The sequence below is a fragment of the Lemur catta genome, chromosome 22 (assembly GCF_020740605.2).
Source record: "Lemur catta isolate mLemCat1 chromosome 22, mLemCat1.pri, whole genome shotgun sequence".
Classification (NCBI taxonomy): Eukaryota; Metazoa; Chordata; class Mammalia; order Primates; family Lemuridae; genus Lemur; species Lemur catta.
In genome coordinates this window covers 26,533,025-26,551,654 of record NC_059149.1, presented here as the reverse complement: position 1 = coordinate 26,551,654, position 18,630 = coordinate 26,533,025, and the positions used below count along the sequence as shown (strand labels likewise).

General features: G+C 46.7%; 1 protein-coding gene and 1 long non-coding RNA gene across 3 annotated transcripts in view; one reads left to right on the top strand and one right to left on the bottom strand.

The window, feature by feature from the left end:
- Positions 1-1,350: 1,350 nt before the first annotated feature.
- On the bottom strand, positions 1,351-9,739 carry LOC123626532. Its single transcript, XR_006730896.1, has 5 exons — positions 9,721-9,739; positions 8,248-8,396; positions 3,591-3,669; positions 3,055-3,257; positions 1,351-1,500 (listed from the first exon to the last, which is right to left on the bottom strand). It is a non-coding gene; the product is annotated as an uncharacterized LOC123626532 (long non-coding RNA).
- A 2,396-nt stretch (positions 9,740-12,135) lies between these two features.
- KIF13B (kinesin family member 13B) overlaps positions 12,136-18,630 on the top strand; it is a 139,741-nt gene continuing 133,246 nt past the window's right edge. For both annotated transcript variants that reach the window (XM_045535586.1, XM_045535585.1), the window contains exon 1: positions 12,136-12,270. In XM_045535586.1, the coding sequence (XP_045391542.1) occupies positions 12,216-12,270 (55 nt within the window). In that variant the 5' untranslated portion in view covers positions 12,136-12,215. The remainder of the gene's footprint in view (positions 12,271-18,630) is intronic.

The window sequence follows — 18,630 nt, the reverse complement described above, 5'->3', positions numbered from 1 at the left end:
CCCCCACATCAGCCTCCTGAGTAGCTGAGACGACAGGTGCACCACCACACTTGACTAATTTTTAAATCCCTCCATAGAGACAGGGTCTTGCTATGTTGTCCAGGCTGGTCTTGAACTCCTGGCCTGTAGCAATTTTCCCACCTCGGCCTCCCAAAGTTGCTAGGATTACAGGCATGAGTCACTTTGCCCGGCCATAATCATATATACTTATGAACTTCTCTAATTACTTCCTTAAGATAAACTTCCTAGAAGTGGTATTACTGGCTCAATGATATAAATATGTTTAAGATTCTTGAAATTCACACCCAAGTTGCTCTCCAGAAAAGTTTCACCAATATATATACTTCTACCAGAAAGATCTGAAAGTGTCCTTTGCACAAGGGCTGTGCCCACGGTTTTAGCAAAGTTCCCTATTTCCAGGAGACACCTCTGCGGGACACGAGAAGTCCCAGTTTTCAGCAATGGGTGTGGAAGATTGAGGGACAGGTGTAAAACTTATATGGCAGCCAAAAAACAGGGGTTGACAGCAACACTGCTTTTAATGTCGAATGGTCAGGGTACAGATTGTCCACCTTCCACGGTCACTGACCGCTAATGCTGGCTCCCATGGTTTTCGGTTCCCAGTGACAAAGGAGCACTCACGAATAGTGATAAACAGACTTCAGTGTGCAACGCACGCGCCTTGTGATCCTGAGCATTAACAGTCTGCCTTTGCCTTTGCTCATAGACTAACCGTTGTGCTGTTTGTATTGAGATAGTACTAGTTTAATTTTTAACCCTGTGAATGTTATGCTCGTGTTTTCTAAGAGTTCAGATTACAATACCAATGCCAGCATGACCCAGTCATCGCTGAAAAAGAAGGCTAAGGCCGGGTACAGTGGCTCACGCCTGTAATTCTAGCACTCTGGGAGGCCGAGGCAGGAGGATCGCTTGAGCTTAGGAGTTCGAGACCAGCCTGAGCAAGAGCGAGACCCCGTCTCCACTAAAAATTAGCCGGGTGTGGTAGTGCACACCTGTAGTCCCAGCTACTTGGGAGGCTGAGGCAGGAGGATCCCTTGAGCCCAGGAGTTTGAGGTTGCCGTGAGCTATGATGATGCCACGGCATTCTGGCCCACGCGACAGAGTAAGGCTCTGTCTCAAAAAAAAAAAAAAAAAAATGCGCTAAGCAGCTGTGTCATTTTAATGGCAGAGAAGGACACAGGGATGTCATTAGGGAGGCAAATAACCAAAATGGAGAAAACCACACAGGCACAGAAAATAAGCTGAGGTTGGATACGGCGGAGACTGACCCGGGATGAGATAGGCAAGTATTTCTCAATCAATCAGAAGTTCTTTTATTTCTTCAAAAGACACCAAATGCTCCATGGGGAAAGCGGTGGCCACTGAGTTAGCTTGCGTGGACCACGCTGGGGAACACGCGCCATCACACTGCTGCCTTCGTTGCTCCACGAAGCCGAGGAAAGTTGCATTTCCCGGTTCAGAAGTTGCAACTACAGTGTCCTGTGAGGGAACGAAAGAGGAAATTGTGATAACAAATGTGGTGGCCTCTTGCAATGCTGCTGATTCTGCCAGAGCTCAGCAGGGCGTCGAGTGACGGGTTAAATCACACCAGCAGCAGCAATGACGGGGAATCAAAGCAGGCCAGCCCCAAATACGCCACTTTGGCCCATGGATGATTTTGAGCTGAAGGCCACTGAGAAACAGCAGGGGCAGGAAGAGCTCTCTGTCCTGCCCCTACCTGTCTAACAGCAGGGCATGTATGTCCCCTGAGAAAGCCACCCTCGCCCTTGCACCAGGGAGAGAATAGCGCTTTTATCGCTGGACACAGGGCAGAGACGTGGGGACCAGTTTGCACGAACAGACCTCCCTAAATAACCACCCCCCCCCCCGTCTTCTGTTAGTTCCCACGTACATTTCGAAGTCACTTCCCTTTTCCGTTGTTAAAATGGTATATAAGCCCCCAAGTCTAACTGCTTCTTTAAGTCTCACTGCTTCTCTGTGAACACCTGTGCATGTAAATATTAGATAAAAATGTTATCTTTTCTCCTGTCAATCTGCCTTTTGTCAACTTAATTCTCAGGCCTCAGTTACTGAGCACGAGACAGAAGAGGGAAAGCTTTTTTCCTCCTCAACAACAAAAAAAAATGTTCTCTTGACTTCTTAGGTACTTTGTGCGGAAAAAAATGGAATTTCAAACCATCCTCTGGATTTCTAGGAAGATTTTAATGAAACTACAGAAAACAAAAAAACAAAGATTGTTGATACATTATCCAAATACAAACTGGACCTTGCTTGTCTGTCTGCATATTTGGCAGATAGGACAAATGTAAATTTTGGTAAATTCCGTTCAGTCTTTATATTTCTTACTAAAGACAATGAGAAAAGATCCTCCTTGCTTAACATCCTGCGTATCTTGTATACCACATTGCTAAAGAGGGGTGTGTTATTTAGTTTTGGGGGGATTTGTTGGGGACAGGGTCTCTGTTGCCTAGGCTACAGTTTTGGGGTATTTTTTGTTTTTTGAGACAAGGTCTTGCTCTGTCGCCTGGGTTAGAGTGCAGTGGCATGATCATAACTCACTGTAACCTCAAACTACTGGGCTCAAGCGATCCTCCTGCCCCAGCCTCCCAGGTAGCTGGGACTACAGGCACCCACCAACACACCCAGCTAATATTTCTATTTTTTGTAAATGGGGTCTCACTGTGTTGTCCAGCCTGGTCTCAAACTCCTAGCCTCAGGAGATCCTCTTACCTTGGCTACCCAAATTGCTGGGATTACAGGCAAGCAGGAGCCACTGCACCCAGCCAGCAGTCTTTGTTTTTCGAAATACCTGTTTTTAGTTTTTCCTTAAGGAGGCAGCTTCCTGCAGGGTTAAGAGTAAGGCTCTGGCCCTCCACAGGGCCGGGGGACAGTCCTGACTCTGCCGACATAGACTTGGAGCAAGTGTCTCAGTACTGTCACTTTTATCATCGGGGGCTTCTTTTCCTTGAGATCAGCTAAATGGTTGTTTATTTTTCTCTCGTTTTTCAAGCCTTTCATTTGTCTGGAACTCACACTGGGAAGCGCAATGGCTAACTCATTCTCTGTGTCTAAGGAGGTTCGCTTTGCTCCCACAGGCGATGTGACAGTGCGAGCCTGCGGCAGCTGTCCCCCACTGTCCGCGTCTTGCTCAGCTGCCTCTGAGTCACGCTGTGGCGTTGGGAGGGTTTGTGACTCCCGGCTTCCTAGTGGGTAGAACAGTCCAGACTGGGTCCCCGCTGAAACACAGAAAAATGAACCCTGTGACACTTCTGTGTGTGGCAGTTATAGAGACCCTGGCTGCAGCTGTCCCGGTTTCTCTTTAACTGCTTCATGCCCAGTGGCCAGGAGATTGTAACAGCATGTGACATCCATCCTAGCCGGGCCACTTCCTCTGCCCTTCTCTTCCTCCCCAGATCAGCATTTGGGCCCCACCTTCCCGCCTAAGTGACACCTTCTAGATCTGCCTCTGGGGTGACTGGTCCTTCTTCCTCCGTCCTAGGCTCAGGCCTCACCCCCACCCACCTGCAGCTGCCACCTGTGATCCCTGGGAAAAACAGGCTGCTAATCACCTGCGCGGTATCAGAGTAGGAATTCTATGGCCATCCGCTTCTGTCTTAGCTGCGTAATTATCTTCAAACAAATTCTAACCTGAAACATAGAGCATGTCCTACTCACTCGGCGATTCCTGATCAAGCGAGAACCTTGCGTTGCTTACACATACAATCAATTGTTGTTTAGATCAAATTATATTTAATAAAAACATCAATAGCGAATTGAGGGAGGAGAGTGTCTTTGACTGCAGGGATTCCTTCCCCGGCATATGTCTGTGAGATTTCTTTCCTTCCCATATTTCTCAGAAGAGGGTTTTGCTGCTTCTCCAAATTGTCCTTGGGGGAAAAAAGTTGGTTGCTTCTCCTTCCACGAGGAGCCCTGGGCAAAATAGCTTGCCTCCATCTCACCCTTTCTCCTGTGGTTTCAATAAATCCCTGTAGATTCTAGATGAGATTTGTCGATGAGCTCTGGGAACCGCTGAGTTTTAGGGCGTGTGCGACCGCAGGTCACTGTGACTAATCCAGTCCCTTAGGAAGTGGCCCCCCAAAGCAGTCAATGTGTTTGTCCCGCAGCCTATGAATATTTTATGGCTGTCCTTTTGTGCTCACTAATGGGGCCTGAACTGTACAATCTGCTTTGAATAATACCCAAAGAATCCTCTCTCCTGACCTCTGTCCCTGAATGATTTATGGAGATGAACTAGGCCTATCAGAGATTCATTATTGATGTTGTTCTTTAGAGACACTTTTCAACAAAGGGGGACAGTAAGCCGATGTTCTGCCACAGAGCCAACACTCTGGGGGAGTTTAGTGGGAAATCTGTGTGTTTGGAGAGAGTTTTAAAATTTCTGCCTGAAATAGAGTTCTAGCTCGTCAGAGATTTAAATTTCTTCAATAAGGAAGGCACAGGGATATTCTAATGACCTTCTTCCTACTACCTACGCTTATTTAATTCCTCTAATTTCCCGTCACTCTAGAATATCCATCAAAATAATTAACTTAAAGCCCTTCCTTTCCTCCTGGCTCTCTCACTTCTGTGCCTTTTTTATTTGAATGTCACAATTCAGCCGCCTAGTGTTTATCACGCCTGCTGCGTGCGCCTCCCTTGGAGTGGCCCGGAGAAGGGGGGACAGCGTTCCTGCTGCTGAGAAGTTCTCGGGCCCACATACATTATTCAAGTCAGCTGGTAACCAAACGCCCGTCTGGGGCAGTGGTAGGAAAGCTTCCCGGAGGGAAACACGGATGTGTACAGGACAGTGGAGCGTGGCTTTAGGGAGAGAACGGGCTCGAATGGTCGGATTTCGATGGGCAGAGGAAGGTGGCAACGTGAGAACCAAAGCAAGGGTGTGGGAAGGTAGAGACTACAGCCATTGGGGAGGGAGGAGGAGTGTAAGGGAGATGCCACCTTCCAGCATGAAGCGAAACCCAGAACTTTAGGATCAGTATGGAGAGAGGACCCTCCTGGGCAGAACCAGAGATCTCCAGTCTACACATCAGATCCAACCCTTGCTGTGGTCTTTCTCTGGTTCCCAATGCCTGCGCCACAGTGGCCCGAGAGGTCAGGCTTCTTCCCCTTGAAACCTCTGTCCCACATGTGGACGAAAGTCCCTTCCTTTGCTTCCCTTTAGTGTAGGTCAAATAAACACAGATTCAAGGACAGTTCCCTAAACACAAAGGGAAACCCAAAAGGAAACCAGTACGTAAATACTTTCCTTTACAAGGTACACACCTTGCCTTCTGGGGCTTGTAAACTCTGGCTCATTCCAAACAAGATCCCAGGGCAAGTGGCCATGGGGACATCTTTAACCTCTAACACCCAAGAAGGCCCTTCTGAACATCTAACTCCCCTTAAAATCCAAGCCAATTCAATTCAGCCTCCTCAACCCACAGGGCTGTGGCTTTACCTTTGTAGGAGAATCGCAATCCCATGATCACAGAGTGAAGCCCACACCCAGTAAGGAGGGATACTTTCTGCCCTGGTGTCTTTAGGGGAGGGGTTATGAAGGGGCTTTGAAAGCACGACCTGGTGACTTGATGGCTGCTGGCCCCGAAGGTGGGACAGGCAGAGGGGAGAGATGTGGTTTTTGAGGTCTAGGAACTCAGAGGAGCTTTTTGCACGTTCTGCCTCTGAGGCGAATCTCTGATGCAGGCTAGTGTGTTTTTTTTTGCCTTCTTTCTCTCCTGCCCGCTTTATCTCGCAGCTGCCCTCTCCTTCCCTTCTTTCCCCAGGAGCTCCTGGGTGGGATGCAGTAGCCTTGGCGTTGCCTTTCCTGTCATCTCCCCGGCCAAGCCTGCTGAACCTCCCCCTGTGCAAGGTCATTGTCCTTAGGGGGATTCCTAACCGGTACTGAGAAACAAAGAACAGCAAAACAACTTGAAGAAGTTACAAACTTTCCAGAAATCTGACCGAGCCTCTTAGTCCTTAAGGACCAGACATCTTTATTTATTTATTTATTTTTAATTTTTTTTTTTTTTTTTTTTTGAGACAGGGTCTCACTCTGTTGCCCGGGCTACAGTTCTATGGTGTCAGCCTAGCTCACAGCAACCTCAAACTCCTGGGCTCAAGTGATCCTCCTGCCTCAGCCTCCCCAGTAGTTGGGACTACAGGTGCGTGCCACCATGGCTGGCTAATTTTTCTATTTTTAGTAGAGACGGGGTCTCGCTCTTGCTCAGGCTGGTCTCAATCTCCTGAGCTCAAGCTATCCTCCTGCCTCGGCCTCCCAGAGTGCTAGGATTACAGGTGTGAGCCACCGTGCCCAGCATCTTTTTTTAATCTTTGTATCCCAGGCACCTGACAGAGTTTCCAAGCATATGGTAGGGAAGTTTGTTGACTAAACTAAAAAAGTAATTAAAACAGGGGAACAGAGTGATGTCATAGAAACGAAGACAGCCAGCAGCTCTGAGAAGGGGCAGGACAACAGCACCAAATAGCACAGAGAAGTCAAGTAACAGGAGGGCTGAAAGCCACCCACTGTGTCTGCAGTAGGTACACCTGTTGTAGGTACACCTGTCATAGGTATACCTGTCATAGGCACACCTGTTGTAGGTACACCTTGCCCAGACGGTTTTATTGAAGGGCTGAGGGCAGGTAGAAAGGGGGGTTGAATTCATGGTCAGTTAACTGACAAGAGGTGAGGAAGGGAAGACAGCGAGTGTAGACTTTCCTTGGGAGGAATCTGGCTCTGGAGGAGATAGGGGGACCGGTAACCAGAAGTGGACTCAGGGTTGAGGGAAATTATCCTTGTTTTTAATGCAAGTGTTTGTTCCTGTTTTTTCCATGGGAGATTCCGTGGGAGATTCTCAGCTGATGAGGCGCTAATGGAGAAGCAGAGGCTGCGCTGGTCGGACAGGGAATGGCTAACAGCATGGCCCTGCCCTGGAGTGGGATGCGAGTGTGGAAGAGGCCTTAGCCTGAGCTGGAGACAGACACCTGCCTCTGCCCCCAGGGGAGTCGGTGCTGGATTCAGTCCTGGATAAAGCTGTGGGCACAGGGAGTTTAGGGAATTTTCACTCTGGAGAGCTAATTGTTGTAGGGACATAGGAACAGGGTGATCTGGGAGGAGGGGTGGCCGTGTCGGGTTGGGGCATGAAGAGAATGAGGACAGTGGCAGAGGCTCTTGGAGGGACAGCAGGAGCTGAGCTGCAAAGAGGGTTTCCAGTGCTACTGAGGCCACACTGGGATCAGAGCCCACAGATTTGTCAGGGTGCAGTGGGCACGGCCCTGTGACCTCCTCCAGTGGGGCTCCTTGCCACCGTGAGAACCTCAGGACCTAGGTTTCAGGGTTCCCAGGGCATGACTGGTGTTGATGACACCGTCAGGAGGGACCCCTGAGGGGACTTGAGTGTGAGAAAAGGGGTAAGTTGAGGCGAGGGAGGCTTAAGGCCAGCGTATTGGTCCGTGGGAGTAGGAGAGTGAGCCAGGAGGGGTGAGGCTGAGGTTGTGGCTGGAAGTTACTGCATTTGGTTTCCTAGGTGGAGCAGCCTTAGATCTCGGTAGAGTCCGGGAGTGGCCGTGCCAGCAGGGGTTGACAGAGGAGTATCTGGAAAGGCTGTGGGACCCAGCAGAGCACCAGCTACTACAGGAAGAGGGGGCGGGACTAGTGGTCGTGGTCTGACTGCCAGGACAGGGGCCCACTCGGGGCCCAGGGATTTGCATTCAGGCCTCTCTAACCCAGGCCAAGGTGCAAGTTCACGGGCCTCAGTAAGTCTCAGTTTCCTCTCTGTCGGGGGCCATAGCAATGGCACCCACCTCATGGGATTGTTGTGAAAATGAAACGAGGTCGTGCATGTGAAGTGTTGAGCACAATGCCTGGCACGTGATAAGCACTCGATAAATGACAGCTAGAAGGTGACCATCGCTGTCAGAGAGACCTGGGCTTCCACCGGGAATGCACAATGGGGGAAGACAATGGGAACATGAAAAGTATGCACAGGGACACGTAGGGATGGCCTTCTTGCGGGAAACGCATAGATTTTTGGAATCTGTGTTTGCATTCCAGCACTGCCGCTCATTACCCCTGGGACTTGAGCAAGCCATTTCATCCGACCAAGGTAAGGAGGACACCGCTTTGTCAATATCTTCAGCCCCTGAACCGTATGAAGTGCCTACTGAGTACCAGGTGTTGGAGATAGAGCAACGTAAGAAATGCACTTTGTCTGTGCTCGAAGAACTCACGGTGCAGCGGGGGAGACAGGTGATGAGAAGACCGTAACTGGGAAACCTTAGCGCTCTGGCAAACCCATCTGAGGCAAACAGGTAAATCCTGATTAAGGCTGCAGAGAAGGAGTTTGCCTTGAGGAAGCGATTAGCTCATTCCCTCCTTTCTAAAGACAAAAAAAATAGAACTTAGTACACCCTTTCCATTTTTTTTTTTTTTTACAGTAATAGGATTTCAGAAACTATTTTGGAAAGTAGAATGGTGCAAATTAGATCTTCTGACGTCCTGTGAACGGTCTGCACCTGCACCCTTTCCACCGTGCAAGATCGTGGAGTGGGAGATCAGGCCACAGCAGCACGGGCGTGCCCCAAGTGAGTTGCTCAGTGTCCCCATCTGTAAGATAGGGACAATAATGACGTAATACATGTGAAATGCTTAGGACAGCGTCTGGCACACGGCAAGCGTTCAATGTATGTCAGCTGTCATCGTGTTAAGTGATGCCTTCGTCAGCCGATGCAGAGACCATCAGAAACTGCTGAGTGGGTGGATCAAAGCGACAAAAAATAAACTAGAAATCAGTCTTAGAATGAGTAGATTTGCAAATTGTCAGGGCAAAAAATGAGAAACTCCTTATCCACACAGCTGAATCCAACAGATCTGCCATAAGGCCTTGGCTATGGCGTCTACCCCTTAAATATTTGTGGATTTCTTAAATACGCGCTTTACAAAACACAGGGGCCGAGGAATGTCCTAGTTCTGTTTCTCTGTTTCTCTAGCGGCTGAAACGGGAGAAAGCGGGAGATCTCCCGTCTCTTGTCGGAGCCTGTGCGAGCCCCGGGCGCAGGCTAGGCGTCCTCCGGTCCCACTCGGTGTCGAAGCCCTTGAAGCTCCCGGGCTGCAGGTTGTAACTCGCACCTCAGTCCTTTCTCTCTCATTTATCAGAGAAAGGTTTCCACGGGAAAATAAAGGCATTTTCAGTCTTGGGCTTTCTTCTCCTCCGCTGCAGAAGTCCAGGGAGTCAGATGAGGGTGAGTACGGTTCAAAATGGGGAACAGCCCACAGGGGTTTTTCCCCAGAGTCCTTAGGGAAGCTACTATCATGTTTCTACCAATCAAATATTTCCAGAACAATTCAAATGATTTTGGAACTTTAGAGAAAGTCCTCACTTCTTCTCTATGATATTCTGCCCTTTCTTGAGTTCCTTAGGTGCTTTCTCCCCTTTTAAGTTTCATCTTAAATTTAAATATTAATACAATGTTCCCAGAGAAACCGCACGGCCTTCTCTTTTTCTGCCTGCTTTGCTTCTGTTTAAAAAGCAAGCGTCAAGCTAGCATCAGGGCATGCCATTTAAAAACAAAATTTACCAGGTTATGAAACAGATATAAAGTGTATAATGGAATCTTGGTACATTCCAAACTCTTATTTGCTACCATATAAATGAATGTGGTGAGGTGGGAATTAGGAAAGATGTTTAAGACAAGAGTACTTACCGCTGGGAATCAGTCCTGGGGCCATGGCAAACATTTCTTCAACCTAAATAAGAGTAAAAGGATAGTAGTGAAATTTTTCAAGCCAAAGGATTTCAACATAAAATTATGCCCTTTATCACCTTTAAAAAAAAAAAAGGAATGATAGGAAGAGTAGATAGCAATTGTGTGCGTTTTTTGTCCCCAAGAATTTACTTGTTAAAATTAGGCCAGGATGGTGGTTCATGCCTGTAATCCTAGCACTCTGGGAGGCTGAGGTGGGAGGATTGCTAGAGGTCAGGAGTTCAAGACCAGCCTGAGCAAGAATGAGAGCCCCATCTCTACTAAAAATAGAAAAAAAAATTGTTGGGCAACTAAAAAAAAAAAAAAAAAAATAGAAAAAGTTAGCCTGGTATGGTGGCTTGGGCCTGTAGTCCCAGCTACTTGGGAGGCTGAGGCAGGATTGCTTGCACCCAAGAGTTTGAGGTTGCTGTAAGCTCGGGTGATGCCACAGCACTCTAGTCCGGGCAACAGAGCAACACTCTGTCTCAAACAAACAAACAAAAAAGAATTTACTTGGTAAAATTAAGAAGTTAGCAATCCTAAATTGGTTCTCTTGATGTTATTTGGTTACTTTATTGGGCTGTGAAAATCAAAGGACCTGTTGTGCTAAACCCACAGCTGTTCCAGCCGAGAAGGCCCTCTTGAGGCTCAGAGGAGGTGCCCCTAAGAAAGACTCTTTTTAAAAAAGGATAGCATTTTCTATTTTTAACCTTTTTTTTTTAATTGTGGTAAAAAACACATAGCATGAAACTTACCATCTTAACCACTTTTTTTTTTTAGACATGGAGTCTCCATCTGTCACCCAGGCTGGAGTGCAGTGGTGCCATCATAGCTCAAGCAACCTCCAACTCCTGGCTTGAAGCAATCCTCCCACCTCGGCCTCCCAAAGTGCTGGGATTACAGGTGTGAGCCACCGTGTCCGGCCTTAACTATTTGTAAGTGTTCAGTGGCATTAAATATATTCACATTGCTGTACAACCATCACCATCATTCATTTCAAGAACATCTTTATCTTCCCAAGCTGAAACTCTGTCCCCACTAAATACTAACTCTCCATTCCTTTTCCTCCCAATCCCCTGTAACCCTCACTCTACTTTGTGTCTCTGTGAATTTGACTACTCTATGTATCTCAGGAAGAGGAATCATATAGTATTTGTTCTTTTGTGTCTGGCTTATTTGTGTCACTTAGCATAATGCCCTCAAGGTTCATCCATGTTGCAGGATGTGTCAGAATTTCCTTCCTTTTAAAGGTGTTTTTAACCTTTTTTGACAACTCTGTTTGTATTATCTTTCAACAAGAGGATGGTTGATGGAAAGGGCAAGTCTTGCTAGCTTTCTGATGTACCCATCTGTAAAATGGTTTTGAATTCTGAACTATCATTTAAACATTTCTAAGCAGGGGTCACAAACCCACAGGGTCCAGACGCATGAGCGGTATAGCAGCCTGGAGCCAGGTGGTGGTGAACTGGAGATATCTGCCTCTTAAAAAGGTGGGTGATGCTGTTTAATTCCAATTATTTCCAGTACGTAATGTAAGCCCAGTACTGCACGTACTAATCTGATTTTTATGTGCTGGCCAATACAGTTGGGCCAAACAGAACATGTTTGCAGGCTGGATCTAGCCCACGGGCTACCAGTTAGCAATGTCTGCCAGGGAGCTAATTTTAGTGTGGCTTCATTCATAAATGCAATAAAGGTTTACTGGGTCTCTACTACAGGCTAGGTTACACAAATTAAGTAAATCCTATTGTTTACAATGTGCCCGTATTATTGCCTCCGTTTTACATATGAAAAGGTAAACACAGAGCGGTCAAATAACTTGCCGTTGGTCACAGGGCTGGGAAGTGCTGAGGTGGGATTTGAACTCAGATGGTTCCTTAGTCCAACGTCCTGTCCCACAGGAGGGGGACTCAAAGGATAGCGTTAAAACGTGGATTTATGCACAGGTTCAGAAGAGGTGACTTTTAACTTGTCTGGAAGGTCGAGTTCAGCAAACAAGGCAGGGAGGGCAACCCAGGCAGAGGGAAGCATCTGCGCAGGCAACAAGCCCTGAAATTGACAGGAAATGAACACGAAGGGGGAGCGGGGTCTCCAATGCCTTCTATTCCACTGTCTGTCTCCAGGAGAGTTTCCAGCTCATCGACGGCTCACGTCCCAATACTAACTGCGAGGGTAAGCTTGGTGCAGAAAGAAAGGGGCATTTATTAACACAACAGCCCCAACCTCCGACTACCAGCTCCAGCCAGAGGAGCGCACCCCGAGGCTCCCCGCCCCCACCCCAGGGACTACAAGTCCCGTCGTGCAGTGCGGCGCGCCGGGAGCCCTGCGGCCCCGCCCCGGCCCCGCCCCCAGACCAGGCCCCGCCCCTCGCGGCCCCCTCCCGCCGGGTCAGCCCCGAGGAGTCGCCCGGTGGCCGCGGCAGACGGAAGCCGAGCGAGAGCCCCGGCGTCCGCAGGATGGGCGACTCCAAAGTGAAAGTGGCGGTGCGGATCCGGCCGATGAACCGACGAGGTGAGAGCCGAGCCCGCCCGGGCCGCCGCGGCGCAGGCGGCAGGTGCCTGGCGCGCCCGTCCCGCGGCCGCCGTGGGGGGTCCGGCCGGTCCCGCCCCTGCAGTCGGCGGCGGGGGCGCTCCGGGACCTGGCGCGCGCCCCCCGCACCCCGCGCGGGCACGCCCCTCCCCCGGCCGGCCGCGTCCCGGGGCGCGGGGGCCCGAGTCCCAGCCCGCGCCCTTCCCGCTGCCCTTCCGCCGGGCGCCCCGCCCCGCGCCCCCCTGCCCGTGCGGGAGGGCGCCCCGGGCCCGCGCCGCGTCCCCTCCGCCGCTCGCCCCGCAGCTGTCACCGCGGCCCCCACCCCGCGCGGGACGCCCGGGCGCCCCGGGTCCCGCACTTTCATGGCCTGCGGCGGGGAGTTTGGTTCGCTGCTCCCGGGAGAGCCCTGAAACCCCTCATCTTGGCTTGTCGCTCTCTGTCCCTTTAACCTGGACGGTCTGGAAGAGTTGTAAATACTTCGGGGTTGGGTAAAAGAGGGTTTTTTTTGTTTGTTTTTTTTTTTCCTTTTGGACTGTTGAGAAATTTTTGGTTTTGCTTGAAGTCCTATTCGTCATCTCTCGACAATAAATAGTTTAAGTGCCAAGATTCTTGTGAAATTGTATCTTTCTGACATTAAGTCTGCAGGGAGGGTAGAGAAAGACGATAAACCGAGTACATTTAAGTCATCTGTGGCCGGTCAGGTGGCCTGGAGGGAGCCCCAGCTGCAAGTCCGGAGAGGTGGTGGGCTGGGTCTTGGCGTTGATCCTTAACTAGCAGCGTGGCTGGGCAGGTTGCTTTAAATGAGATGATGTATTTGAACACACATTATATACAGGGTCATATTATTGGGATCATTGTTAGAGTCCCAGATGACTTTGCAATTGATAAGATTCTCAACTAATCAGAGTCATTTGTAAATATCAGATTCATTTCTCTATACGCTGTTTCCACAACCTCTGTTCAAAATCAGGTGTTGTTAATTTAAGAAATTACAGGTTGCTTTCCTTTTCTCGGCTGTCTTTTGTGTATATTGAGACATGCAGATCAACTAGTTGGCACATACTTTGTTGGTTCGTCCTTCTGTTGGAAGTTGGTTATCTCCTCTCTTGAAGTTATCTCATCTGTTGGAGTGGGTTTGTCCTTTTGTTCCTGCTAAGTCAGCTTAAGGCTGATAGGTGAGTTTTTCCTTAAGAGCTTAATTGCTTTTAAGTTTTCGACTAGGGCAAGGTTGAGTCTGGGTTTTCACCTCACTAGTTCCATGCTCTGACAAAGTGAAATAACTTAGAACTTTGAAAGTTTTCAGAAGCATTAGTTTTTAAATATTCAGCCATGTTTATTTCAGTTAACTTCCAGTTTACTATCACAGTGATTTAAAAAATAAGCTACATGGAACACATCTGAGAATTGACTCTGAAAGGGTGGTTTCAGCACATTCTTAGAATTTCCTTTTCACAAAATATTTGGAAATGTCAGTGCTAACAAGAGGCAGCTAACCATCACAAAAAGACTTTTTTTCAGATATTTAGAGTCCTTCCCTTGTCTCTTCTCCCTTTCCCCATTGGTTTCATTTTTTGAGAGGAATGATCCTAAATTATTTATGTTAATAAATTGCCATTGATAAGACTTAATAATTTTCAGTGTCAGGTTAGAGGAGTACATAGAATAATAATTTTAGCTGTGGAATGGATGTTAGCTGTTCCTCGGGTGGAACTCATTTTGAAATTAACGTTTACACGTAGATTCCATTACCTTAGGAATAAAAGTGCATTCTTTGTGGTAAAATGCCTCCTCTTAGTGGCCTGTCTTGCCTAGCTTTGTATTTCCTGACACACACAAACTTCTTTTTTCAGTAATTACCACAGATAATTAAAATTAGTTCTTTTTCCATTTTGTCATGACGTAGTTGTTTACATAAATACAAAAGTTATTTATGGAATTCAATGTGGTGGAATTCTAAAGTCAGTGATTTTTAAAGTTAGTATCTAGAGTTTGTATAAAAAGCCTAAAACAAAACAATTCCTTTTCAGTAATTTTTAAAAGAATCATATTACTTTGAACAGTTATTACTTCTGGGATAGTTAATATATTAAGTAATCATATATAAGTATGACAAATAATAAATTTTAGTCCTAATTGTTTCTTTCATAGCGTATAGGTGCAAGAAGCAAACTTATAAATCACTCTTCACACATGAGGATGAGAATGGGTTACGCTATAGACTCTGATATTTGGAATCACATTAGCTATCTTTTGAGGACGATCTGAAAATTTCCAGAAACCTCTGGTGTACCATTATGTTCTTCACGTGATTCAGTGTCTGGTTATGCTTAGGTGTTTGCATTCTTAAGGAGGTTGGTTGGTTTATTATTTAACATTTATTATGGAAGTGAGAGCGTTTTAGTCTTTTTGCTAAACTATGGGTTTGGGAAACTTATTTGAATGTTAAGCATGAGGCCCTAATTCAGGAATACAGCAAGAGTTGTAAAGGCTAATTTGTCAGGAATACTTTTCTAGTTATATATTTTAACATTATGTAATACTAATAAAACAAGCAAAAACTAGAAAGGAAAAAAGTTCTCCTACATCCTTCTGTCCCAACAACTTTTCTTATATCCATTCCAGTTTGTGCTCACATGCTAATGTATGTAATTTTACATAGTTTTAATATTACAACATTTATTTCTGCTTTTCTTTATCAGATACAAAGCTAAGCAGCTAAAGAAAAAGGAGTAAACTTTTGTCACGAGATCTTGCAGTTGTTTGCAGATATTGTTTGTCTTTTAATGTTGTCATTCAGACTGTACAACTCAACAGATAACTCTTGTGTGCTTTCAAATACAGTGAGAACACCCATTCATACATTATTAACCAGTCTAATCATTAAATGAGCTGAAAGTTTATAGGCATAATTGACGGTATTAGTTCAGCAACACACTCCTTTTCGGGAATTTGATGTTTCATAGCTTTAGGTAGTTTAAAAACATTTAATAGGTAAGTGAACGTTTATGGAATGCCTGCCAGGTGTCTTGCTTAGATAGTATGGAATCTGATTGCTGATCCCTAGGGGTTTTCCCATGTTTAAATTGTATAAGATCAACTACTACGCAGGGGTGGGGAACCTGCAGCCTTCTGATTTCAAGATTGTTCTTGTTTAAGCACTAAAGGAGGCAAGAAAAGTGTCATCTTTCTCGGCTGCACCCCTTCTAATAAAAGACATTTGGAGTTAGTCAAAAGGCCGCACTTAAGGACCTAGAAGGCCACGTGTGGCCTTAAGGCCGCAGGTTCCCCACCCAACAATCGGACCAGAAAATTACACTAGAAATTGAGATAGAAACATCAGTGAAATGAATTATTATAGGTGTTGGGGAGGATGGACAATAAATTTATTTCAGCAGGTATTTCAAATGAGTTTACTTTGCATTTTACAGTACTTGATGCAGTGAAAGACGCAGAGAAGTATGTAATAACGTCTGATAGGGTCAGTGCCTCAGTAAATCAGAGTCTGGTGTCTGGATGGAGGGACTATTACACAGCTGTTAAAAATGGTGACGACCAAAGCCATTTATCATCAAGGAAGACTTGTTTTCTCTGTTGGTGAAAAAAGCAGAATGTAAAACCATATGTGTAACTCTGATTGATTCTGCTATTATGATTATTACTGTGTATTAATAAAAACGCATACAGGAACAGGCAAGAGCTAGAAAGGATCATGAAAAAATGAAATTGTTCTAGTTGGGAAGATTTGATTTCCTAAGAACTTCCTTCGTGTTGCCTAGTGCTGTCATATTCGGTTTCTTAGTGTGCTTTATGGGTCATGCTCATGAGGAAATGACTGTCATGTGGAAAGATGAGATTAAAAGGTAAACAGTGATAGCAGCCTGGTAGTTATTAAGTGCCAGGCTTGGAAATACAGGAACTCAGAGGAGTGAAGACTTCACTGAGGAGGGTGAGCTTGGTTGGGCTTCCAGGGAGGAAGCTTATGCTTGGAATGGGTGAGTGGGAGGGGAGGGGGGGCATTGCTTCATTGAGGAGGGGGCGTGGCAGCAGAGCAAGGGCACGGAGACAAGAAGGAGCCAGGCACGTTTAGGCAGCAGGGACGAGATTTGCCTGCCAGAAGGGGGGGCCTCTGTGCGCTTGACTAGAGAAGGATGGGGTGGGAAAGGCTGGGTGAGTTGCAGGGAGTTCTGAATGAATGCTGGCTCGGCCAGAATCGCTGCTGAGAGTGGCCGGTCCATGTTTAGCTTCTTAGACCTTTGTGTGGGTCTTGGACACAAACAGGGAGGAGAAAGATTGCCAGATCTCAAAGCAACCTTAGAGGCCCAGGTAGATGACTAACTCCCAGCATAGCTGGGCACGACTTAACGTGGGTGGTGAAAATGCAGCCATGTGAATAGGAAGTGTGAGGAGGCTGGTCAGATCAAGTGAGCAGTCGTCAATCAAAAGGCAAAGGAAGGCCTGATGCGGTGGTGCACACCTGTAATCCCAGGACTTTGGGAGGCCGAGGTGGGAGGATCACTTGAGGCCAGGAGTTCAAGACCAGCCTGAGCAACATGGCAAGACCTTGTTTCTACAAAAATAAAAAAAGGCGTGGTGGTGTGCACCTGTAGTCTCAGCCACTTGGGAGGCTGAGGCAGGAGGATCGCTTGAGCCCAGGAGTTGGAGGCTGCAGTGAGCTATGATGACATGACTGCATGCCAGGCTGGGTGACAGAGCAAGGCCCTGTCTCAAAAGAAAAAAAAAAAAAAAGACAAGAGAAAACTGAGGAAGTGGGCGGAAGCTTAGAAGACCCTGGAGGCAGTGAAGACATAGGTGATCCTTAGGAAATGAACCGGCAGGAGAAGGTGGTTTTGACCCTGAGGACATTGGGGATTCTTTAGCCTTCTCAGAGAGATCACTGGCAGATATAGAGCTAAGGATGACTGTGGATGGAAATTTCTGGCAGTATTTGCTAAAACAGAAGATACTTGTTTTACAAGCATCTGCTTGATATGCTAATGGTGAATGAGACATGCATCTATTACAACATTGTTTCGCTTCTACTGTCAACTCGGTGACTGAAATTTGGATTTGTACTAATAGGGACGAAGGCTTTTTGAGAAGAAGGTATATGTTTTATAAAATAAAATACAATTTTGTTTACATTGGAGTTCAGTTTTACCCCCTCACCTCCGTAAAACACTAACTGTCTAAGTTTTCCACTACTTAAGTTCTGAAAATGGAAGAAACCACTGACAAAACTGTTAGTTAAGGGGATGGATCCATCGATCTCTGTGCCTGCTGGTCACGTTCCGCTTGTTGTCGGCAGAGTGTGTTCTTTAAAAAAACTTGGCAAAGACGAGCAGTTGCTTTAAGATCAGGGAAGTGTGTGAAACTAACTGGTTCACACCACACAAATCCATGCTTTACTGGGCTTTTACTCTCAGAAGCTGTAGAGAGCTTTAGAAAGTGTATTCATTAGTCCATTCAGTTCAACAGTACTGATTGAAGGGGAAAAAATCTACTTCTTGAGAGTTTCTATTTGTGAGCTGCAGAATTTAGTGCTTTCTGTACATTATTTCATGCTTGAAACCAAAGTTTGAAAGGTAGTTGTAGAATTTCTAGTTAACAGAATCTCAGAGAAGTTAGTTAGCATTCCCAGAATTACAAAACGCGTATTTTGGAGTCCAGTTTTCACCAACTTTGTTTGCCATCAGAGCCTGTGCTGTTACTACTCCGTGGGACATGATGATCTTTAAAGGGACCTTGCAGTCCTGGGATTGCGTCATTTCAAAGATGTGCAGGATACACTAGAAGCCTAAGTCATGATCTTTGACTAAAGGAGCTCACGGTCTTGTTGGTAATAAGAGACGCACAGGTGCGTTCATTGTAAGAGTGTATGTACAAGCTGGGTGTGGTGTAGTTCTAGCCACTTGGAAGGCTGAGGTGGGAGGATCTCTTGAGCCCAGGAGTTCAAGGCTGCAGTGAGCTTTGATTGCACCAGTGCACTCCAGCCTGGGTGACAGAGTGAGACCCTGTCTCCAGGAAAAAAAAAAAAAAAAAAAAGAATATGTACACAATGCAATGATGACAGCAGTGAATTATGAATTAAAGAAAAGGGGGTGGGATTTGAGAATGGCACAGCAGGCATGAGCAGTTCCCCTTCCCTCCAAGTCCCACCGGGGTGACATGGAGGAGTCCAAATGGACACTACACACGCCATTGTTTGTGTTGGCATTTGAGGAACACTGAGCTTGGAGAAGCACTGCAGAATTTCTGATGTAGATGGCTAGGTGGATGCTGGTGTCATTAACTGAGATGAGCAGTATAGGAGAAGCAAGTTTAAGGGTGGAGGTGTGGGAAATG